A 26,424-nucleotide genomic window follows, 5' to 3' on the forward strand; every position below is an offset into this window, starting at 1 on the left:
GTGTTCTGATTGGAAGTAAACGTCTGTTCTGATTGGTCTGTAACAAAGCGATCTCATTGGGATGAAAAAGAAAAAGCGTTTTTTATTGGTTAAGAGTATGAGATGATGATGGTCGGGTATCAAGCATCAGTAACAATTGCCGCTATTGTTGTAATGATGTCGCTAAACACGGGTTTTACTAAACGAAGTGGCTATTGGTCAGTACTGACCCCCAGGTGCTGGTGTCTGTTGGACATTACTAATAGGTTGTTAACAATAAAGAGGCACTACTATGATTACAAATAATATGATCTAAGACGTATTTAGTCTTTGGTTGTGATTTAGAATTTTCTAATATCAAACCGTCTAATACCTTATTTAAACTCATATTGGTCTGTAAACGAAAGAATATCTGTTTTGAGCTTTAAAACCATTCCATGCTTTCTAAACAACAAGCCTACACTTATAATCAACATCCACCATCCTACTTCGGGGACATCCAAAAAAGATTCTACAGTAATTGAAATGATAAATCTGAGACCATGTAAATGACAACACCATAATCACGGGTGATTTCAATGCTAAAATAGGAACAAGGAAAGACAACAACGAAACATACCTTGGTGCTTATTCCAAAGGACTGCAAAATCAAAATGACCAGTATCTTATTGATTTTTGCTGCGAAAATAAATTATTCATATGTCATAGTGCCTTTAAACACCTTTCCTGCCATATTACTACGTGGCAAGGAATGTGGGAAAATTCTGATGATAAGATTATCAATACGTACAATCAGATAGACTTTATCATAATTTCGGACCATTATAAACGCATTCTCAATGATTTACGAACATATGCAGGAATGAAGACATCCACAGACCATAGACTCTTAGTTTCAAAGTTCAGGCCAACAGAAAATGAAAATAAGCCAAGGCATAAGTATTACAAACAAAATAGAAAATCGATCAAAGACTTCAGCAGTCTAAAAGATTACTTAGTCAAAGAAAATTTCAGAAACAAACTCGCTTCGAATCTTTTGTCAAAGAATTAAAAGCATGCCTCTAACCCAGCTGAAATTCAACATCTTGTCCAAAGTGTGCTGGTGAGCAGGGTAACAACACTGCCTGAGAGAAGAAGTTCACAAAAACAAGATTACTGTCCAATACTGCATGACTTAACACAGCAGCAAAAACAACTGAGACTTAACATCAACAGCTGCTCAAATAAGGATGCGAAGAGCAAAATGAAGGGACATAAAATTAAATCTCAAACAATAGATAATCACAAGAAAAAAATCGATGAGATTGGGACAGAAATAAATAGTATGAGTGACAGAATGAAAATGTTCAAAGTGGTGAATACAATCAAATTACAAAAAAACACATAATAGACTTATAATCAAAGATAAATGTTGTAAGACCTTATGTAATGATAAAGAAATTATAAACACTATAAGCGTGTACTACACTGAAAAATACAAGGGTATTCAAGAAGTGGAACCATTCGTGTCTACCAATTCAGAGCTTGAAATGTCTATAATGTCCCAAGGAATAAGAGAAGCCTTACAGAAGCTCAATAACAACAGATCGCCAGGTCTAGATGGTGTTGGAGCAGAAGAACTAAAATGTCTTGACGACGAAGGCATTCAAATACTAGCTGATATGTATAATAAGATATTTAAGACAAAACAAGTTCTAAATCTTGGAAGTGGAAAACTCATTCTGCTAAACAAACCATTTGAAAATAAAGGCCCTTTAGAAATTTTGCGAACAATCGTTTTATTGTCCACTCTAAGAAAAGTTTTAAGCACAATCACGCTCAACAGAATTAGAGAAAAGGTAGAGGAATATCTTTCACCATCACAAAATGGGTTTAGAAGAGATAGAAGCACTGCAGACATAGAATGGGCCCATCAATGGCTGAAAGCCTGAACGGAGAAATATAAGGAAGAATTTACCATACTTGAAATCGAAATGAGATCAGCTTTTGACACCATATTATGTAGAACCAAGTTGTTATCAATCCTCGACTCATTCTTGACAAAGATAATAAGATACCTATTATCAAATCTACATTACAATTTGAATCCGGCAGAGAATTAACAATATCATCCTCAATTGGATCCCCTCAAGGAGACAGCTTGAGTCCAATTCTATTCACAATATACCTCGAATCAACCATGAAAGATCTAAGACCAAAATTACCACCAATAAAGAAGATTACTCGTGAATTGATATACGCAGATGATACAGACCTAATCTTTGAATCAGAACATCTTGCAAAAATATACACGCCAATAATATCAACTACCCTAGAAGCATGGAATCTGAAAGTGAATCAATCCAAAACAGAATATACAAAAATCAACAGAAATTGAAATGAATGGAAAAGTGTACGTAAACTAGGCAATTTGATCAACAAAAATGAAGACATCAGAAAACGAAAGCAGCTGGCTACCAATGCATTCAACCAACTCCAAAATTTATGGAATAGAAATAACATAATCAGTGAGAATATAGACGAATACAGATTTACGAGGCACTGATTATTCTGATATTGACATATAATTGTGGACCTGGAGCCTCACAAAAAAGAACTTCGATTTAAACCACCGCAAACAATTACGTCGCGTAATCGGAATCTATTGGCCAGAGACAATTACAAATACTGATCTCTATGAAAAAACCATGGTCCAACGCCTGAGTACAATAATAAAAGAACAGAGATGGAGGCTATTTGGTCACATCTTATGTCGAGAAGATAACATCCCAGCCCAAACTGCAATGACAGAATCTTTCCTTCATGGCAACAAATATGTAGGGTATCACTAGTAACTACCCTGAACCAGGATCTCTCTACATATCAGAAATTTCTGGATTCAGATGAGGCCCTGAAGAACTAAGAAATACTGCAGTGCCCTCCATACTATAGTCACAAGAAGATCTTGACAGCCTCAAAACTCTGGCCTAGGACCGTGACCAATTGAAACAATTAACAACATGGATGGAGAGAGCAGCTATGCTTGTCGACCATGACTGAATCACACAATTCTCAGCAAGCGTCATTTGGACTGTGAGACTTACTACTACTACTATAATTTAGAATGCTGTGAAATTTCTTAAATCTATCACTCAAGTACTGAAGTTCTTGTTTTGAAAAGTGTTGATTTAAACAATTTATTTTTGTCTTTTTTTATTCAATTTGTCAAAAATCTGCCTGTTTTCATTTTGAATGTCCTTTTCTTTCTTTTCTCAATTTTTTTATTATGAAAAGTTCTTTCAAGTACCAAATGCAGTAAATGATTATTTTTTAGTATGCTGAAATGGGCTTGAATAATTAATTACATTAGCGCCATGCAACTTGTAGAAATAGTTACTGGCCAAAATGACAGTGTTTTGGTGAAGCCATGATGTTAAGTCTGGAACTGTTGATCCTAACTGGACTTGTCTTTTTCATAAAGATTTCGCACCCAAGTCTTATTTGTTTTTCTTTTCTTTATTTAAAAAACAATAAATACCAGTGACAGTTGCCTGGAATTGTGATTTATTTTTTTATCTATTTTTTTTGTTTGAGTCAATCAACACATAGCCTTCATTAACTTCTTGATGGAACGAAATTGACGCCACTCAGCTCTTTGTCATTGTTTTTAACCAGCCATTTTTATGATTACTACTCACTAAATTCTATCTGACTATAAAGGTTACACATAGTTTTGTGTGTTGGTACATTATATCCAGCTGGCGGATGTTGTGAGCACTTGGAATCACTGATAATCCAGGCATCAGCTGCAGTACAGCGCCGCAAGTCGAGTGAGGGGAGGTGACTTGCTCAAGGCCACACAGCGCAGCAGTGGGTGATCAAACTCGGTACCTTCGGGATACAAAGCAAAGACTGTACCGCTGAGTCATGCTGCCCAAAATGGAAAAATTCATTCATTATCAAGTTCCTCCTCCTTTCCGTTAATTTTTTAATTTTTGCATGACAAAAACAAACAAAAAACAAAGACAAAAACAAAACAAAAAACAGAAAAAAAAAGCCAAAAAAAAAAACAACCTTCATCAATAGAGTGGACAAAGTATTATAATAGAATCGTATCAAGAAATATTATATAACATATTTTCCTCTTTTTTTTTTTCAATTTAAGAATAACGAAATTGTACAAAAGAAAAATAAATAGAATGGACAAAATAAAATAAAAAGAATCTTATGGTGGCTTGAAACAACGATGGTCATTCCTGTGCCCTAACGTGTTAGTCTTAAATCAAACTAATCTAAGTGTTGCTAAGTGTCATGGGATGAGTTGGCCTGGGATTTTATTTTATTTTATTTATTTTTTTAATGGAGTAATTTAGGTAGTGACAAATAAGTGCGGAGAGGTCTTTGTCAGCACTGTCAGGCCATCTATTCGTTAGTTCTGATCAGTGGCAGAGAGTGGCACAGACCAAAGAGAGGTTGTCTGTGGGAGGTGGCACCTGTTGCTCAGTACTGACCAATAGGCGCCAGCACCCATTTGTCAGTACTGACCAACAGGTGCAAGTGCCTGTTAGTCAGTACTGACCACTAGGTGCCAGCAGCTGTTGGTCAGTACTAACGAACAGGCGCTGGCGCCCATTAGTCAGTACTGACCAATAGCCCTAGCCTTTACTGAAATGTATGTCGGAATGTTGCTATTTTTGGGTTTTGAGTACAAATAACATTTAGCAAAAAAATTGGGACCAGAGGTATTTCTATCCAGGCATTGTCTTCGTTATTCAGGAGTGTCGTTATCCAGAGGTTGCACTGTAATTATGAATAGAGTAAATGAAATGCAGAGTTTGAAGTTTAGATTTTTTAGTTCTTGACATATAATTCTAATAGAAATCTTGTAGTATTTATTTCAACTCTGCTAAATGTTTAAAGATTTTTGTATTTTTTTTGTTAAGCGCTTAATGATGTTGACTTAAAATATTGCCAGTCATTACATTGCAAGGCTTTTAACACTTACTTCAATTTTTCATCTTTATATTGAATATCTATTAATAGTTACAACAAGGTCGTCGCACTTCGAGTATGAAAGCCAGCTATGATTTGATGACGAAAAATCCTGCAGTCCTCACAAAAGACATCAATCTTGGTATGACTCAATCCTCCTCAGCCCCAGCCACTCCAGAGACAACATCTCGCTCACAGAGGACCAAAAAGTAGGTGTTGAAAAATATATAAATTATTGAATCTTATTGTTAAAGAATATCTGGTAGAGTAGAGTCGTTCAATCCCCTACCGTCCGCTAAGAGCCTTGTCACGCCTTATGAGAAAAAGGGAAATAATCTGTCCAAAACAAGCACCATAAATAATCCTATTTGCAAAGAGCAATGTCGCAAAATCTTAAAACATGGTGATAGGTTTTGGTTTGTCAACTGACTTTTCCCCGGCAAGAAATATTATCCATGTTCTAGTGGTGTTAAATATGTGATATATTTTTCCCCTACCGACCACATTCTTTTCCATCGTTCCCCTACCACCCAAAGCCTGATCCCCTACCGACCACCCGATCTTACCACTAACGGAACATTATTATGATGCACTCCAATTGATTTTAAGCTCAAATGAATAACAAGGAAGGCTGTTCTGTAAATATCATCGTAAGTATACAGTAATTAAGACTATCATATATTCATTTTAAAAAATAAGTTTAAATTTCTCGCTCGAGGCTCTTTACAATGTCTATCTGCCAAGGAAACATTAATATATTGACATTGATGAGGACAAGACATGACATGCATATTAAACAAAAAAAACAAACATTTAATTGAAATAAATATCATCGAGCCCTTCCTCGTCAAGGGCTTCAATGGAATCACGCTGACTGCCCAGGCATTGTTTTAAAAAAAATGTAACCAGCGCTTGCACCGGCCGCAACTAATTCGGCCATTGTATTCTCTCTTGCTGAAGCAATCTGATGAACATGATGAATCATTGTCCATAATAACCTCTGTATGAGTCTTGACTAGTTTCGCCGAGGATGATTTCTGTCTTTCTCTTTTTTTTTACCCTTCCCTCTCCCTTTCTGCTTCAGTGCCAATCTATCTGCTTTATTTTTTCCCCTCTCCTGACGTTTCCTTTCCTGCTCAGTCTTCTTTGTAGCCTCTTTTTCTGCCTTCCTAATAGCAGCCACTGTTAAACGACAAACTATTTAGCAACTATTTACACATCTAGGTCCATGAAATAAAGAAAAACAACATAAAACGTTTTTAGGTGTTTGGTAGGGGTTTTTAAAGACCCATTTAAAGTGTTTGGTCTGTAGGGGATGGAACATGCGAAAATGCCCTTCCCTCACCAACCAACCTGTTTTCAGGGCACAATGGAGATTCAACACCGATTTGACTATAGTAATGCCTAAATATAGATCCCAGGAGGCAGTTTTAAGCCACTCAATATATTTCTACTGTTAGAAGAGTTACATTCTGCTTATTTGTCAGTCAGGACGGATGACGTGTAACCCGTAAGACAAGAAACACTTTCATCTTACCTGAACAAAAGTTGTCAATTTGAGTGAGTTTTCGCTATTTTGACAGTTTGTAGTGGCGGAAGCAATCTTCGTAAATGATGTAATCAGGTTATTACAACTGAAGGCATTCAATTAAAGACGTAACAAAACAAAAACTTTCTATTTGGACGGTCGGGGAAATGGTCGGTAAGGGAAGGGACGACTCTAGTAGTAGACAAAGAATAAAAGAAAAATAAGTATTCCACAGCACCAGGAAATCATTTCTGAAAACTGCCGGCAATGCATACTATTCATAACCTATTACAAAAGTTCTACCAGCTCCTAATCACCCCCCCCCCCCCCCCAATTAACTGACGTTTGTTGCAATTAACCAGTGACTTTTATATAGAATTAATTCCGTTCCTTGGGAAATGTTGCGATTAGGGGGGAAATTCGTTGCGACCCTCCACCCCCCAATAAATAATGCCTGGTTAACATTTATCCTTACACCCCTCACGTTGGAATAGACCATATTCAAAAGACAAGATGTGAATGTAAGTATTGCTCCTGTTTACAGGAAACAAATGAGAAATCTTTAAGAGTTATAGCACATCAAAATGACATGTAGTAATCAAGATGTTGTGACATCCTTGACTTTTTGACTAACGGCAACCCTACACTAAAGTTCCCCTAGTTTGTGCATTTGAATGTGAAGGCCCTGGTCACAAAATCAATGTGGTATTCACTTTGTGGCCATCCTTATCCATTTTATTTTCATTATCAGAGTAAATTTTCATCAGAAAAATATTTCTAAAATATTTAATACATTATTCCAAAAGTATATACTTTCGGGTAAATTCGCCGCACATCACTATCATCATACAATAATTATTCCAAAGACGATCTTATGTGTACAATAAATGCTGTGAGTTAGCACTGAAATCTAAGTTAAGAAATGTAAATAATAAATATGTAAGTGGGTATAATAACCAGAAACCAGTCAACTCGGGTATGGATGGGCAGCAGGCTATGATCTTGTTACTGGCATTGTAATGTGTCCCCAGGAAGTCACTTTACATACATCATCACACTCGATACAAGTGCCAATAAATATGTGTTAATATGCAGTATTGGATAATGTAGAGAGATTTGAGGACAAAAAGAGTTTAAGAAATGGAAATTGTTCCTCATATTCTCTTGTAGGGAGAAAAACTAAGTACAAAATCTTGCGGCGAAGTTACCCTATGTACGGCGAATGTACCCGACAACAGTGGCAGTTTAAAAAAGGACTCTTGTGAATAAAATACAATATACAGCGATGCCAAAACTCCTGTTTCACCGGAAAAAACTCCGGTCTAGAGCAAAAAATTCCGGGCTCCGGGCAACTTCCGTCAAATTCCGGTGAGGTCAATTTGTTTCAAGGATACCCCCTCCAACCACCACATCATCATCACTACCACTAGTATTACAACCATCATCACGACCACTACTACTGCAACCATCACCACCACATCATCATCAGTACCACAACTACCATCACTATTACAACCACCACCACCACATCATCATCACTACCACAACTACCATCACTATTACGTCCACCACCACCACATCATCATCACTACCACTACTCCTACAACCACCACCACCGCATCATCATCACTGCAACTACCACTACTACTACTACAACCACCACAACCACATCGTCATCACTACCACTACTACTGCAACCACCACCATTACCACATCATCATCACTGCACCTACCACAATTACTACAACCACCACTTCCACATCATCATCAATACCACTACTACTACAACCACCAGCATCACATCATCTTTACAGCTACTACTACAACCACCATTACCACATCATCATCACGACCTCTACTACTACAACCACCACCACATCATCATCACTACCACTACTACTACAACCACCACTACATCGTCATTACCACTACTACTAAAACCACTACCACATCATCATCACTACCAGTACTACTACAACCACCACCACCACATCATCACTACAACTACCACTAATACTACAACCACCGCCACCACATCATCACTACAACTACCACTACTACTACAACCACTGCCCCAACATCATCACTACCACAACTACTACAACCACCACCACCACCGCATCATCATCACCACTACTACTACAACCACCACCACCACATCATCATCACTGCAACTACCACTACTACTACAACCACCACCACCACATCATCATTACCACTACTACTATAACCACCACCACCACATCATTAACCACTACTACTACAACCACCACCACCACATCATCATTACTTCTACTACTACTACTACAACCACCACCACATCATCACTACTGCTACTACTACTATAACCACCACCACCACATCATGATTACCACTACTACTACAACCACCACTACCATTTCATCATCACTACCATTTCTACTACAACCATCATCACTACCACATCATCATCACTACCACCACTACTACAACCACCACCACACGATTATCACTACCACTACTACTACAAGCCCCACCACCACCTCATCTTCATCACTACCACCACTGCTACTACTACAACTACCACCACCACCGCCACATCATCACTACCACTGCTACTACAACCACCACCACCACCACATCATCATCACTACCTATACTACTACTCCTACTACAACCACGACTACCACATCATCATCATCACTACCACTACTACTACAACCACCAGCACAACATCATCATCACGACCACTACTACTACAACCACCACCACTACATCATCACTACCACTACTACTACAACCACCACCACCACATTATCATCACTACCACTACTACTACAACCACCACCACCACATCATTATCACTACCACTACTACTACAACCACCACTACCACATTATCATCACTACCATTTGTACTACAACCACCATCACCACCACATCAACATCACTACCACCACCACTACAACCACCACCACATCATTATCATCACGACCACATCATCATCACTACAACTACTACACCAACACAACAACCACTATCACATCTTCATCATTACTACCACTACTGCAATAACCACCAACACCACATCATCCTCACTATCGCCAGTACTACAATCTCTACCATTAGGTTTTGGCGCTTTACTTCATTTGAAATAAGGAAACGTTGGGATTGTAATTTGCAATTTGTTTATGTATCATAATATAATTCTAATCAGTTATCTATTTAGAACTGTACAATATGTAAACACAATGCCAAATACCATTCCAATTCCTTTTTCTTGTGTGCGGAAATTCCTCTTTCAGCATTGAAATTCCTACGAGTGGTGTCTGAAACTCCTGTGAGCCAAATTTAAAGTTGGCGTCTCTGAATATAAATCTATGTTGACATAAATATAATTAATTGGCCAGGTAAACTTATTGTCAGTGTTTAGGTTGCCCAATTGGCAAATTAGCCTCTCACGGCAGGCCAGATGTGAGACAAAGAAAAAACTACGAAATTACCCGATTTTATCCTCTACTACTACTACTACTACTACTACTACTACTACTACTACTACTACTACTACTACTACTACTGCTGCTGCTACTGCTACTACTACTGCTGCTACTACTACTACTACTACTACTACTACTACTACTACTACTACTACTACTACTACTACTACTACCACTACTACTACTACTACTACTACTACTACTACTACTCTTACTACAACTACTACTACTACTACTACTACTACTACTACTACTACTACTACTACTCCTACAACTACGACGACCACCACCACCACCAGGCCTGTAAATCTTCCGACTTTTGTCGGATTTCTGACAGTGTGATTTTGCTCGATATATTCTGTTAATTGCTGACATTAAAAAAAAAAAAGAGATTAAAAGTAAAAATAAAATTCCTAACGTAAAACAACCAAACAGAACCAACAAAAAAGAAAATAAAGAGTTTTATTTCGTGCCTCGCTAGACATGGAGGTATTCACTGCCACAGACGAGAGAGAGGGGTGACAGTGTCACGCGTAGGCAGTAATCAACTAACAAGCACAGTGCTTGTGGGACTGGGCCGTTTCTCTATTTTGTTAACCACACATAATTCCCGACTGATTATTTTCCTCCCCATGCTTTCTCTGTTTCAGTATGAATGTCAACCGGAAAAAAAATAATGCGAAATAAATATTTTTCTTCGAAAGTTCTCAGTGGTTTCTTCGAAAGCTCTCAGCGGAAGTAATCTTGACCTTCCTACCGTGTTTGTTTTAATTTTTCTCTTTTTCCTCCTTCACACATGACCACACCATCAGCACCACCTCCTCCTCCTTTTTGTTGTTGTTGTTGTTGTTGTTGTTGTTCTTCTTCTTCTTCTTCTTCTTCTTCTTCTTCTTCTTCTTCTTCTTCTTCTTCTTCTTCTTCTTCTTCTTCTTCTTCTTCTTCTTCTTCTTCTTCTTCTTCTTCTTCTTCTTCTTCTTCTTCTTCTTTTGTAAGAATTAAACCAAATAAATGAAAGAAGCGGAAGTATTCTTGACCTTCCTGACCGTGATTGTTTTAATTTTTCTCTTTTTCCTCCTTCACACATGACCGCACCATCACCACCACCTCCTCCTTTTTCTTCTTCTTTTTCTTGTTGTTGTTATTGTTTTGTTGTTATTGTTGTTGTTGTTGTTGTTCTTCTTCTTCTTTTATAAGAATTAAACCAAATAAATGAAAGAATCAGCTTAAAGATTTAACACAAACAGGAGCGAAGATAAAGCAGCTTCTCATGTCAAGCACTACATATCCTTCAAAAGGGTAGGAATTGCTCTCTTCCTTTCATTTTACAACAATAACAGGCCCGGGATCTGAAATGCGTGTACTCTCTTAAATAATTGGGATTTTTTTGTTTTTTGGTACCATAAAATATTGACCTGCTTATTGTATTATAAATGAGTTGGGGAAAGTGACATGATTTGACCAGTTAATTGACGTGTCATGTCTGTGTTGTGTTTATTAATTAATCCATATTTTTGTGCTGTTGATCTATTTTCGCATGTTCAAAAAGATCCGACAACTTTTTCACCAACCGTTTACAGGCCTGTACTATTACTACTACTACTACTACTACAACTACCAATACTACAGACCTGCCAACCGGTAGGATTAATCGTATTGTAGCACGGTATTTGGACTCAAATACGTGGATACGATTCCAAAGGATTTAGTACGATTTTGTTGTAATATTTGGATTTTTTTGTTTTTTTTCAGATTTGAAAATGACAACACGTCATATATCAATTGTTGACCATGTTTCTTTTTTTTTTTTATTGACTGTGTTTCTGAATGATGCATCACAGTTAGTATACTATTGTTTTCATTTCAGTTAGTTATATGTTGCCGGTTTTCATCAATATTTTTCTCTTAACTTTTTGAGGATTTGCATAGAATTATGCATGTAAGCTTATTTTATACTTTAAATGGCCTCAGGCCTCATTTAAGCTTTTACCACTTGTTAAATAGAAAATTTAAAGTGAAAATTAAATCTTTGGCAATGAAGATTTCAATTTAAAACTGTATTGCTGATAACAGCGATGCTACTTTTCCGGTTTTAGCCGGAAATCCTTTTTTTTTAACCACCAGCCGGTTTTAATCCGGAACCTCCGGTTTTGTCCGTCGTCACTATTCAAAAAAAAAAAAAAAAAAAAAAAAAAAAAAAAAAAAAAAAAAACAAAAAAAATTAAAGAAGAAAAAAATCGCATCGAGATTTGAGCGGAAACATTTTCGCCGGGTGAATAATTGGGGCTGTCACCGCCAGTCAAATATTTGGGCACCTAAATGATAGTTTATCTCCGCCCATCCCCATCACAATTCCTCCTTTTTAAAAAATTTTAAAAATAAATATACAGTGATTTTTCGATGAATTTGCCGTGTCAAACATTTCCCTCAAAACCACAAAATCACTATTATGTCTTATGTCATATTTTGACACCTGTGCAATAGTCTCTCTCTCTCTCTCTCTCTCTCTCTCTCTCTCTCTCTCTCTCTCTCTCTCTCTCTCTCTCTCTCTCTCTCTCTCTGTTTTTTTCTTTCCATTTCTCTTTTCTTCTTCTTTTCTTTTGATATAGAATTCCTAAGATCAATTCATAAATTATTCTGGTAGAGAAGTTCCTCTCTCTCTTCTCTCTCTCTCTCTCTCTCCTCTCTCCTCTCTCTTCTCTCTCTCTCTCTCTCTCTCTCTCTCTCTCTCTCTCTCTCTCTCTCTCTCTCTCTCTCTCTCTCTCTCTCTCTCTCTCTCTCTCTCTCTCTCTCTCTCTCTCTCTCTCTCTCTCTCTCTCTCTCTCTCTCTCTCTCTCTCTCTCCTCTCTCTCTCTCTCTCTTCTCTCTCTCTCTCTCTCTCTCTCTCTCTCTCTCTCTCTCTCTCTCTCTCTCTCTCTCTCTCTCTCTCTCTCTCTCTCTCTCTCTCTCTCTCTCTCTCTCTCTCTCTCTCTCTCTCTCTCTTCTCTCTCTCTCTCTCTCTCTCTCTCTCTCTCTCTCTCTCTCTCTCTCTCTCTCTCTCTCTCTCTCTCTCTCTCTCTCTCTCTCTCTCTCTCTCTCTCTCTCTCTCTCTCTCCTCTCTCTCTCTCCTCTCTCTCTCTCTCTCTCTCTCTCTCTCTCTCTCTCTCTCTCTCTCTCTCTCTCTCTCTCCTCTCCTCTCTCTCTCTCTCTCTCTCTCGCAACCATCCATTAAATCATCTGTTTATACAGAGATAATACATTAGAATAAAGCAATGGTGATTGGCTTAGTTTATTCTTCTTTCTTTTTACCTTTTGACTATGGCTTTAACTTTGTGAGATTCTTGGGTTGTATTTATAATTTATAAGCTGAATAACATTAGGTTTCGGTAAAAAAAATAAAAGATATTGTAGCCTGCTTTATAAAGCAAAAATCAAAACAAAACAACACTTTCTGGCCTTTTATTTGAATAACATTGTAGGCTTTTAACATGTGGAAAGGACAATTCATTAAATGTTTACAAAAAGTAAATTTATGTTTAATGATGAGAATGGATTTATACTAGTAATAGTAATATATTACATGATACCAATACAAAACTGTTACTGTTATTTTTACACTTTGCTTACGTTTGACCGATAGACGGAGACATTTTTCTCCTTTTTGACAAATTGCTATTATTATCACTGAATAAAAAACACTCACCAAAACCACTACATCATCTCTACAACCACTACTATTACAACCACAACCACATCATCATCCCTACCAACACTACTACTACAAATAACACCACATCATCCCTACCACCAGTACTATTTCAACTACCACCACATCATAATTCCTACCACAACTATTACAACCACCACCACACAATTATCTCTAAAAGACCACCACTACTACAACCACCACCACATCATCAACCCTACCACCACTACTACTACAACCACCATCACATCATCATCTCTAAGACCACCACTACTACTACTACTACTACTACTACTACTACTACTACTACTACTACTACTACTACTACTACTACTACTACTACTTCAATCACCACCACATCATCATCCCTACCACCACTACCACATCATCCCTACCACAACTCCTACTACAACCACCACAACTCCTACTACAACCACCACCACACCATCATCCCTAGCACCACTACTACTACAAATAACACCACAACATCCCTACCACCACTACTACTACAACTACCACTACATCATCATTCCTACCACAGCTACTACAACCACCACCACACAATTATCCATACGATCAGTACGACTATAATCACTACCACCACTACTACTACAACCACCACCACATCATCATCCCTACTACAACCACCAAATGTAATTACACTTTCAACTTTTGAAATTCTCCGAGTCGTGTCAGAAATTGCTGCGAGACAAATTTTGGATCGCATCTCAGTGAATTTGAGTGAAGTTCAAATTTATAGGTTATGGTTGCATGGGTGGGTCATGATTTTCACAATGAAAAATTTTCTCCTTTTATGTGACCAGTCATTCACAGCCCTGATAGCTATTGATATTAATTTGTCTATATTTTGTTTTCAGCACCTTATTTTATCAATTTGAAAACTGTTAACTCTCCTTTCTTTTGTGTGTTATTTGCTCTCAATTGCAATAATAAGTACTGAAACAATATTCCAAATTTGATATTTTTCAAATCCCAACAAAGCCCTTGACGTTGATTTGTATCTCGTCCGCGCAAGTTTTCAGGCTTTTTAAAATTTGCCTGGTGGCATCCCTGTGATAAGCTTAAACATAAATTGATTATTTCCCTTTGTAATTACTAAAATTACTATATTTTGTTTTTAAAAATTTAATGATCTTTAAGATTTATTATTTTGTATGAGTGATTTTTTCTTTCTTTCATTACCAACTGGGCAGCTTTAGGAACAAAATGGTTCAAAATGAATCCTCTAGAAGTATTTAACTTGTCTTTGATATGTGTGAATTTCCCATCATTTGACCAACAGTAATAGTATTAAGTAGTAATAGTGGTAGGAGTAGAAGTAATAGTGGTAGTAGTAATAGTACTAGTCTAGTAGTGGTTGTAGAAATTGTTTGTAGTTGTAGTAGGAGGAGGAGTAGTAAATGCTATAAAAAAGGGAGAGAGAGAGAGAGAGAGAGAGAGAGAGAGAGAGAGAGAGAGAGAGAGAGAGAGAGAGGCATGGATCATTTGATAACATAATGGAAATTATCTTGTCACTGCTGCAAATTGTCATCTCTATTAGATTGAAGACCACTCTCACAAATATTTTATCTCAAAACCTTCAACTGATTTACTGGGCTGGCAGATGTATATCACCATCACAACTTCATTTGGGACATCAGCATCATCATCTCAAACCATCACTACCATGGCATCACCACTGTTACAGTTAAGACCACCATCACAGCATTGTCACTGCCACAACCACCACCACCACATCACTTCATCCATCACCACCACCGCTAGAGCACCATCGCTACAACCAGCATCTCATCTTATACAGGCACTAGCATCAATACTACCAACATATTTTGGGTATTTTGTTCATTTCTTTTAGTGTTTTGAAAGCAATATCCTTAGATATTGCAATTTCTGAGCCTTATACTGATTTAAAATGGTCTTTAAGTTTTAATTTCTCGATAAACCGATAATTTTGCAATTACTAGTGATTGCTGCAAACGAATGTTTGAATGATGAAGATCGGAGTTTATTTTTGATTTGAGTTTGATGTTAGCTTTTATATAAATTTTTGTATTTTGCGCACTTTTATTTTCCACACATGCAGACAAAATACACTTTTTAGGATCATAGAATACACTTTTTATTCTGGGAAGGTTGGCAGGTCTGATACTACTACTACTACTAATACTACTACTACTACTACTACTACTACTACTACTACTACTACTACTACTACTACTACTACTACTACTACTACTAATATAGTCAGATTTGTAATATGCAGCACATCAATCATCACATTTTGTAAGATAACCTGTGAATTTCAGGGTTGATTGTGAAATTCCAATTCCATCCCCGTCCTTTTTAATGTTCTTTTGGCAGCATTAGGAAAGTGGAACTAAGAGAGATTCAGCTTCATACCGTATCGTTTAAGCGTGTGTAGGTTTTAGAAAATCTGTTAAATGCTTTGTGAAACGTTCATGCATAGATACAATTTTTCGAAGTTATATAAACAACATTCATTGTTAATTTGACAATTTTGAGTATATAATCACTATTTCAAATGATTTAAAGCTAGAGATTTCATATCAGTCTTTGGTAATTGCGACACATTATAGATAATGTGCAATAAATCATTAATTCAAAATTTAATGCACACTACATAAGTTTATAACAAAGCCCGTGATGCCAAAACTCCGGTTTCACCGGAAAAAACTCCGATCTGGAGCAAAAAATTCCGGGTTATGGGCAACTTCCGTCAAATTCCGGTGAAGTGATGTCAAATTGTTCCAAGGATATCCCCCTTCCCTCCATCACCACATCATCATCACTGCCACTACTACTACAACCACCATCACCACATCATCACTACCACAATTACTACAACCACCACCACTACATCATCATCACTGGCACTACTACTATAACCATCACTACCACCACTATTAAAACCACGACCACCACATCATCAATACCACTGCTACTGCAACCACCACCACCACATCATCATCACTACCTCTAATACTACAACCACCACCATCATAATCATATCATCACTACCACTACTATTACAACCACCACCACCACATCATCATCATGACCACTACTACTACAACCACCACATCATCTTTACCACAATTACTACAACCACCACCACCACCACTTCATCATTCCCACTTCTACTGCTACAACCACCACATTATCATCACTATCACAACTACCGCAACCACCACCACCACCACCACATCATCATTACCACTACTACTACAACCAATACCACCATATTATCATCACTACCACTACTACAACCACCACCACTTCATCATCATCACTAGCACTACTACTACGACCATCACTACCACCACTATTAAAACCACCACCACTGGGTGGGGTTCCCGACCTCCCATAGTGGGCAGGGAGGTACTTACTGCGTCTTCTATCCCCCTATATCTGTTTTCCAACTTGCAATCTGTCTTGGTCTTGGAATGAGATTACTTGGTTTTATCCTGGCCCTGGCTGAGAGGGAAACAGTCAAATGTGTAGTTCGGTTTGGGAGATGATATTTTTTTCCTTGTAAATCATCTCTGTTATGCACTGTATTATGTTTTGTATACATTTTATATATGATTTGTAAATATTTGAGTGTATTCCTCTTAGTGGGGTCCTATGCGTATGTCTGGATGAGACTTTTAGGTGATTGCAAACCAAGTACTCTGATTGTGTGCTCTTGGAATCTAAATCTGTTTCCTATTTGAACCAATCCCCCTTTTGTCTTCCCTTTTCTTGGGTGCTTTAAGTGTATTTCTAGAACTTTTTACTTTCCCATTTTCTTCCTTTTTACTGGCGCTGATAGGACCTTTATGTGTTGCAAGCGCCGTAAAATCCTTAAAAACTGAAAACAAACAACCACCACCACATCATCATCACGACCACTACCACCACATCACTACTTCTACTACTACAACTTCACCACTACATCATCACTACCACTACTACTACAACCACCAACACCACATCACTATCACTACCACTACTACTACACAACCACCACCACATCATCATCACTACCACTACTACTACAACCACCACGACCACATCATCGTCATGACCACTACTACTACAATCACCACATCATCTTTACCACCATTACTATCGGAAGGTCCTGGGTTCGAGCCTCGCGCTTGGCGCATAGTTGAGTCCTTGGAAAAGACTCTTTACTCATGTTCTCTCACTGTACTCAGGTGTAAAATGAGTACCTGGCCGTTAACAGCGTTGTCTTTGTCCGAAAAATTGTAATATCGCCTAACAGGCGTCATGTCCCGTCCTACATGTCAAATGTTGCTGTTGACCAGGGACCCTTTGTAAAGCACTTTGAGCACATTTAGTGGATATAGCGCTATATACAGCTCAATTACTATTTTTTTTACTACAACCACCACCACCACATCATCATTACTATTACTACCACCACTACTACAACCACCACCACCACATCATCGTTACCACTTCTACTACTACAGCCACCACATCATCATCACTATCACAATTACTGCAACCACCACCACCATATCATCATTACCACTACTACTACAACCTTCACCACCACATTATCATCACTACCATTACTACTACAACCGCCACCCCCACCACATCATCACTTCCACTACTGCTACAACAACCACCACCTCATCATCACCACTAGCACTACTACTACAACCACCACCACCACCACCTCATCATCACTACCACTGCTACTACAACCACCACCAACACATCATCATCACGACCACCACTACTACAACCACCACTACATCATCATCATCATGACCACACCTACAACCACCACCACCACATCATAATCACTACCACTACTACTTCAACCACCACCACCACCATATCATCATCATTACTACTACTACGACGACGACGACGACTACTACTACTACTACTACTACTACTACTACTACTACTACTACTACTACTACTACTACTACTACTACTACTACTACTACTACTACTACTACTACTACTACTACTGTTGCAGATTTGGTTCACAAAAGAGACAAATGAGATTTTACTTTGAAATTCTTTCTAAAGCTTTAATCAACTTTTAACACAAGCAGGCATCTATAACAAAAGAGAAAAACAAAACATTAGATGTACAAGACACAAAATTTAACCAAAATCACCACATTCTCTGCGGCATTAAATTCAAACCAACAGTATCATTATTTGGGTCCACTTCTTAACCCTTTCCTTACTAATGCGACTGGATGCGACATTACCGATTACTTGCTAATGCGACTGGATGCGACATTACCGATCACATGCTAATGGGACTGGATGCGTCTCTCGCGAACGGCCTCGTTTTAAGGTAACATAGCAACGAGCTCTCGAGAAACTTCGTTTCAGTGCGAAATCCACGATTTTAATGGGGGTTTGACGATTCCGAATATCGAAACCGGATGTGTTTATTCAGTTTCGTTTTGAAATTGTGCCCAGTTGAAAATCGCCTACTTTCACGTTGTTCCAAGCAAAGTTTGAGACAGAATCTGGTTGCAATGGCCTTCGAATTTTTGAATTCTATTGTCTTTGAGAACGATTTTGAGGAAGATGATAATGAATCAGACATCGATGTGGAGCCAGAGAATCTAGAACCAGAGTTTAGATCTAACTTGGACTCTGATTCTGACAACCAAGGTGAGTGTAAACAAAGAAAATGACGTTATTCAAGTGATATTGATAACTAAACTTGAGTTGCTTTGTGTTTGGCTTCTAAATAGATAGATATAATACAGTTTATTTGTAAGTTAAGAATATTTCACAGTAATATGACATCAGTAATTACTTAGCTCTCCCATCCTTCCACTAAGCAACACATGTTAGGCCTTTATAAGCAAATACCTACACGTTGCTGGGACCTCCCTGAACACATCATCATTCATTATCTATCATTTTGTCCTTTATGTTGTCATTCAGAACTCTCCATCTCTTCCTCTTTCTCTACATTTTCAACCTATTTAATCAGTCACTGACCTATTACTAAATCCATTTTTCTTCTTTTTTTTCTTTCATGTCAGCATCTGATGATGGACAAGCGGCGACGGGCGATCAGGAAATCACTTGGTCAGACATTCTATCCGACGTGACACCACGGATGCAACCCTTCACCGAGGCCTCAGGACCTGTCCATTCACTTGAAGGGAATGAGCCTTTTGACTTATTCCAACTGTTTATTGGTGATGAGCAGTTGGAGAGGATGGTGACAGAAACAAACATATATGCCCAACAACAGCAGCAAGGAAAAGGGGAAGAAGACAAATATATCCTCTGATCCCTTTTGGCGTGAGCCAGCTATTGCTGATGTAATGGGTCGTCAACGTTTTACCAAGATCCACCAATATTTTCACTTGGCGGATAGTTCGCAACAACCAACTCGTGATCTTCCGACGTTTGATCCTCTGTACAAAGTGCGTCCTCTCCTCGACCATGTCAGGGGACAATGCTACGCCCTCTACAAACCCAAACAAAAACTTGCAGTAGATGAAGGAATGGTGGGTTTCACGGGTCGACTATCATTCAAACAATACATAAAAAATAAACCTACTCCATGGGGCATCAAAATCTGGTGTCTCGCCGAGTCTGACACTGGCTACCTGCTAAACTTCAGGGTCTACACCGGTAAAAACGAGGCAGCATCTCCCCATGGCCAGGGCTATGACGTTGTGTTTTCTATGGTGCAACCTTATCTGGATCTTCATCACATCGTGTATTTTGACAATTTTTTTAGCTCTCCACGTCTGGCTGCTGACCTCCTCCGGCGGGGTACATACTGTTGTGCGACCCAACAGGAAGGGATGGTCTCTTCGCAAACAGAAACAGAGGAGAGGGGATGTGGCCATGAAGCAAAATGGCCTTATGGTTGCTACCCAGTGGATGGACAAGAGGCAAATCAATGTGATTTCTACTTCATCGGACCCTTCCACAACTGTTGTTCCGCGTCGTTCCAAGGTCGGAGTTGTGAACCTGGAGATTCCACGACCTGTTCACGATTACAATTCAGGGATGTTTGGTGTAGATTTAAATGACCAATACAGGTCCTACTAGTCTGTGGGTAGATCAGGGAGAAAATGGTGGCGCTATGAGGTGTGGTATTTACTTCAGGTCTGCATCATCAATTCATTTCAACTCTTGAGATCTGCTCGCCCACGTGCACCACGGGACACATCAGCCTCAAGTCACCTGCTGTTCAGGACTTCCATTGTTAAGTCACTACTAAGGAGAGCAGCATCAAAAAGAAATCCAACTGAGGAACCATCAGCTGCAGGACAATCTAGGCCTTATGCATCAACACACTCCTTGTCAGCTATGCCTGGACGCAAGCGACGCTGCTATCAGTGTGCTGTGGATGGCATCAAAATGGCAAGTGGCAGAACAAGGGAGACCACGACAGGGTGCCATTTGTGCAATATCCATCTTCATGGAGGATCATGTTATTCAAAATTTCATGAAAATTTAAAAAAGTGACAGAAAAACAGTAAGAAAGAACAAAAACACTGCCTTTTCATATCGGCTTTTTTCATTTTTTGGATTTTATTAATTTTTTACAAGACATTGTGGACAAGAAACCCAAACAAAGTATATATTTTCTTAAACTGCATTCTTTTGGCTTTAATATGGTGTATTAAATTTGATTCTAAATGAATTTGGTGATTTTATATGATTTAAAAAAAAATATTAGTGTATTTGAATTTAGAGTTATGTCCCTTGGCTTAGCAATTGGGGGTGGATCTGTGAATTTCCCTTAGCAATTCAGCCTGACTTATGGTGAACCTGTTAGCAAGGAAAGGGTTAAACTATAACTTCTCGTTCTAATGAAGGGAGTCTTGACAGGTTTTATGACCGGTTCAGGCAGAGAACGAGTTTCTGGCAAAGAAACAAAATCGGGTGGATTGTCAGACACAAGGTTGGTAACATTGGGTGTTTGATCTGGAGCAGTGACGACATCGGGCTCTACAGTCAACTTTGTCTGATTATCAGGGGTTAGATCAGAGGCTTTAGCACCACCCGGTGTACCAACTGACGTGGGTTCAATCTGCCTTTCCAACAGGAGCTAGATGCCTTAAGGAAACAGTTGATTCTCTGCCATCTGGTAAACGGACATGAGCGTATTGTGAGTTTGCTTCGAGTAGATCAACTTCATCCACAATCGGGTCATACTTTGATGTTCTTATATGGCGTCTGAGGTAAACAGGCCCAGGCGATAGGAGCCATGAGGGCAAGGAGCTGCCATGCGTTCATGCGGTGTAGCATTTGTTTCAGTGCAGAGAAGCGAACGAACAGAGTGCAGAGAGTCCTGTAGAACCAGTTCCCACTGGTTGATAGACAGTCCTTTGGATTTGAGAGAGAGAGTGATTGCTTTCCATATTGTGTTGTTTAGTCGTTCCACTTGCCCATTCCCTCTAGGGTTATATGGAGTTGATCGGCTAGTTGCTATTCCTTTTTCCTGGAGAAATGACTTCAATTCCTCTGACATAAATTGAGGACCTCTATCAGAATGTACGTAGTGAGGCATGCCAAATATTGAAAACATTTGGTTCAAGCAGTAAATTACAATGATTGTAGTCATGTCGGCACATGGGAAGGCAAATGGGAATCGGGAATATTCATCAATCAGAGTATCTATTCCTAGTACAGGTAGGCAGTGGGCCCTTTAAAGTCAATTCTAAGCCTTTCCATTGGCTGGGTAGATTTGATGAGGTTGGGCATTTGTTTTGATTTGTAAAATATAGGTTTGATTTCAGAGCAGACTGGACATCCAGATGTCATTTTCTTTACATCCTCAACACTGTAAGGTAAGTTCTTTGCTCGTACAAAGTGAATCATTCTAGTCACTCCTGGGTGACTGAGGGCTTCATGAAGGTGTTTTAAATCGTCACAAGAAGCAACACTGCATGTAGCTCGAGAGAGTGCGTCACTTGAGCCCTCCATGGTGACGATGAAGGCTCGATGATACCCTCCTTGAGGAGCTTCTTTACTTCTGACTCGATGAAAAGTTCGTCCAACTCTGAATGACGGCGTGACTTAGTAGCGATAGGTCTACAGTCTTCAATTAGATTCTCAAACAGAGAAGGAGCTTCAACATTGGCCGCTGCTACTCCAAGGATTTTCAGTGGGTTTTGAGATCCATCGAACGGGAAGCAGACTTCAGAGTGCTTACCTAAAAAATCATGACCTAAGATAATGTCAGCACAGAGATCAGGCAGGAGTGAAAGCTTTTGCGTATACATTCTCTTTTTATAGGAAAGAGGCACTATACAATGGCCCTGCGTCTTTTTGGTGAGACTTGTCGACGCCATGTTAATGCTACATGAAGAAGGGGTCACTTTCCAGCAGTTTTCTTTAGCGATACTAGAGTTAATGTAACTTTCAGAGCTTCCGGTATCCACCAAGGCATTGAGTTTGACACCATTTACTAGAACAATTATTTGGGCTTTCTTTAAGCAATTGATGGCGGATACAGTGAGAGTGGTTGCTAGGTTTGGATTCCCTGGAGTCAAAGAAGAAGTTATGGCAGTTCTACGGGACTTTTCGCACCGCCAGATTTACAAACTTTTGCAAAATGTCCTGATTTACCACATTTCTTACAGGTAGCTTCTCTGGCAGGGCATTTGGATCTAGGGTGTTTTTTGTAACCGCAAAAGAAGCATTTTTCTTCACTGAATCCAGAAGCAGTTGTACTGTCAGTGGCCTTATATTCGTCTTGTGGTTCGTCAACAGCCGCAGTTATCACGTCAGAACGGTATGACAAGCTCTGTTTTTCAGCCATGTCTAGAGTTCTAGCGTCCTCGAAAGCAGTGTCGAGATCAAGCTTGTTCTTTTCAAGTAGACGTTGGCGTATGTGAGGTGAAATAAGGCCACTGATGAAAGCATCTCTGATGGCTTTTGTGAACTTCAGCAGTAACAGCTTGCAAATTACAGTCCTTGGCAAGATTTTTAAGTTTTTGTAGATATTGGTCTAGCGTTTGACCAGATTCTTGCTTGCAACATGATAGTAAATGCCTGGCAAAAACTTCATTCTTAGGTTTGTCAAATTACTGCCTCGAGTATTTTGATAGCAACTTCATATGTGTCACACTCAGCGAAGAGTTCGTAGATAGAAGGACCGACGAAGTTTACAAGCGTTGCAAGTTTTCTTGAAGCTGTAGTGTCTGGGAGACTGTCGAGGAAGAAGTCGAATGTTCTCTTCGGGTGGCGCCAAGTCTTCAGCGCCTCGGGCAAGCTAGGGTCCGTTGTCAGGATTGCTGGTCGAAGGTGTCGGTCCATCGTAGATAAAAGTTGATTAAATTGTTGTAGATTTGGATCACAAAAGAGACAAATGAGATTTTACTTTGAAATTCTTTCTAAAGCTTTAATCAACTTTTAACACAAGCAGGCATCTATAACAAAAGAGAAAAACAAAACGTTAGATGTACAAGACACAAAATGTAACCAAAATCACCACAACTACTACTACTACAACCACCACCACCACCACCACCACCACCACCACCACACCATCATTGCTGCCACTACTACTACTACAACCACCACCACATCATCATCACTTCCACTACTACTACTACTACTACTACTACTACTACTACTACTACTACTACTACTACTACTACTACTACTACTACTACAACTACTACTACCACTACTACTACTACTACTACTACTACTACTACTACTACTACTACTACTACTACTACTACTACTACTACTACTACTACTACTACTACTACTACTTCTACTACTACTACTACTTCTACTACTACTACTACTACTACTACTACTACTACTACTACTACTACTACTACTACTACTGCTACAACCACCACCACCACAGCCACATCGTCATCACTACCACTACTACTACAACAACCCCTATCACATCATCATCCTCACTTCCACTACTACAACAACCACCAACAGCACATTATCTTCACTACCACCAGTACTACAATCACTACCATTAGGTTTTGGAGCTTTACTTCATTTGAAATAAGGAAACTTTGAGATTGTATTTGGCATTGTGTTTAAATTATCATAATATCATTCTAATCAGTTATCTAATTTTATAATCAGTTATCTAATTTTATAAGCGTAACAGGAATGAGTCCCACGTGGATCGTTATTCACAAATACTTTAATAAGTGACCACTGGAAACTCATTAAGCCCTGTTATTACAATTATCTATATGTCGCATACATATCACAGAAAGCATACACAAAATAATGAGTATGTTGGAAATACTTGACTTTTTAAAAAATTTGAGGACTGGAATTTGGCGTTTTTTTTTAAACGGCCGATATATATATATACATACATAAACCAGACCTGCCGTTCATACCGACGCTTTGGTTAGTTTGAGTGACAAGTGTCAAATTGTGCAGAATTAGGTGAGTAGCCCAACCATTGGATAATTTTACGTCTCATACTGATTTTTTCCCCCAGATACTGATTTTTTTACAATGTCATACTGATTTCCTTTTTCGTGAAGTGGCAGGTCTGCATAAACATACATACACGCAAACACACACACACACACACACACACATGTTACCTATAATGTTTCAACTATTATGATGGTCTAATATATATATATATATATATATATATATATATATATATATATATATATATATATATATATATATATATATATATTTATAAAATATATAATAATGATGGGCGGAGATAAACCACTATTTAGGCGGAAATCCGCCCTGCAAATAAACAAAAACATCGATTGCTGAAGCCAACACTAGGTCTATGTGAAAAAGTTTCCTTGGACCTCATTTTAGTTTATGGATTAAACCATAAAGAAGACCAAGATGGCACACATTCTAAATATCCAGAATTGCCTGATACCTGTTAAATTAAACCTCCATTGACCTCACACAGGTAGCTATCAAGGAGGGTTCGTGACCCCCTGGGAGTTCCATTTGAAATAGTGCTGATTCCAAGGAGTGTGGTTGATATACTCCAATTGTTTGTTATTTATTTCTCATGAATTTATTTTTTTTTCTATTACACAGACAAACGAGTAAAGCAGCAGCTTTGGCAGCACAACAGCAACAGCAGCAAGCTACGGCAGCTGCTGCAGCAGCTGCTGCAGCGGCTGCAGCAGCATCACAGCCAACAACCCCTCAAATGTCCAGTGTAGATGGAGAAGATTTGTCTGGTGATGTACAGGTGGATGAGTGGCAAGCTGATCCTAATGAACCACGCTACTGTTTGTGTAACCAGGTGTCTTATGGTGACATGGTCGGCTGTGATAATAATGATGTAAGGTTTATAAGATACATTAAAAAGGATTTTGCATTTTGTATTTTTATTTTTTTTAAATTTTCTTCTTCTTCTTCTTCTTCTTCTTCTTCTTCTTCTTCTTCTTCTTCTTCTTCTTCTTCTTCTTCTTCTTCTTCTTCTTCTTCTTCTTCTTCTTCTTCTTCTTCTTCTTCTTCTTCTTCTTCTTCTTGTGTTAAATAACTCAGGATATCTTGTGTCAATGGCATCTTGGGGGATATAGTAGAGGAAAAAAAGGAGTTTAATCAGGTGTCCAGGCTGTAGGTATGCTGAACTTGTAATTATATCCTCTCACTTGTTTTGCTTTGCGATGCAGGAATTGTTCATTTTCTTTGCAAATTAGTTTTCTGCCAGTGTTTCACTCTAGCATTCATGCTGTTCACTGTTTGTTAATGTACACTTCGTTTCTTGCATTTTCCCACCTTTGGATTTTACAC

General features: G+C 38.6%; 1 protein-coding gene across 1 annotated transcript in view; it reads left to right on the plus strand.

The window, feature by feature from the left end:
- LOC144975013 (inhibitor of growth protein 3-like) overlaps positions 1-26,424 on the plus strand; it is a 71,959-nt gene that overhangs the window by 41,479 nt on the left and 4,056 nt on the right. Inside the window, exons 8-9 of the mRNA XM_078918658.1 lie at positions 5,002-5,159; positions 25,720-25,969. Of these exons, the coding sequence (XP_078774784.1) occupies positions 5,002-5,159; positions 25,720-25,969 (408 nt within the window). The remainder of the gene's footprint in view (positions 1-5,001; positions 5,160-25,719; positions 25,970-26,424) is intronic.

The sequence above is a fragment of the Berghia stephanieae genome, chromosome 6 (genome assembly GCF_034508935.2).
Source record: "Berghia stephanieae isolate SIO BIC M18660-M18661 chromosome 6, UCSD_Bste_1.3, whole genome shotgun sequence".
NCBI classification, from domain to species: domain Eukaryota; kingdom Metazoa; phylum Mollusca; class Gastropoda; order Nudibranchia; family Aeolidiidae; genus Berghia; species Berghia stephanieae.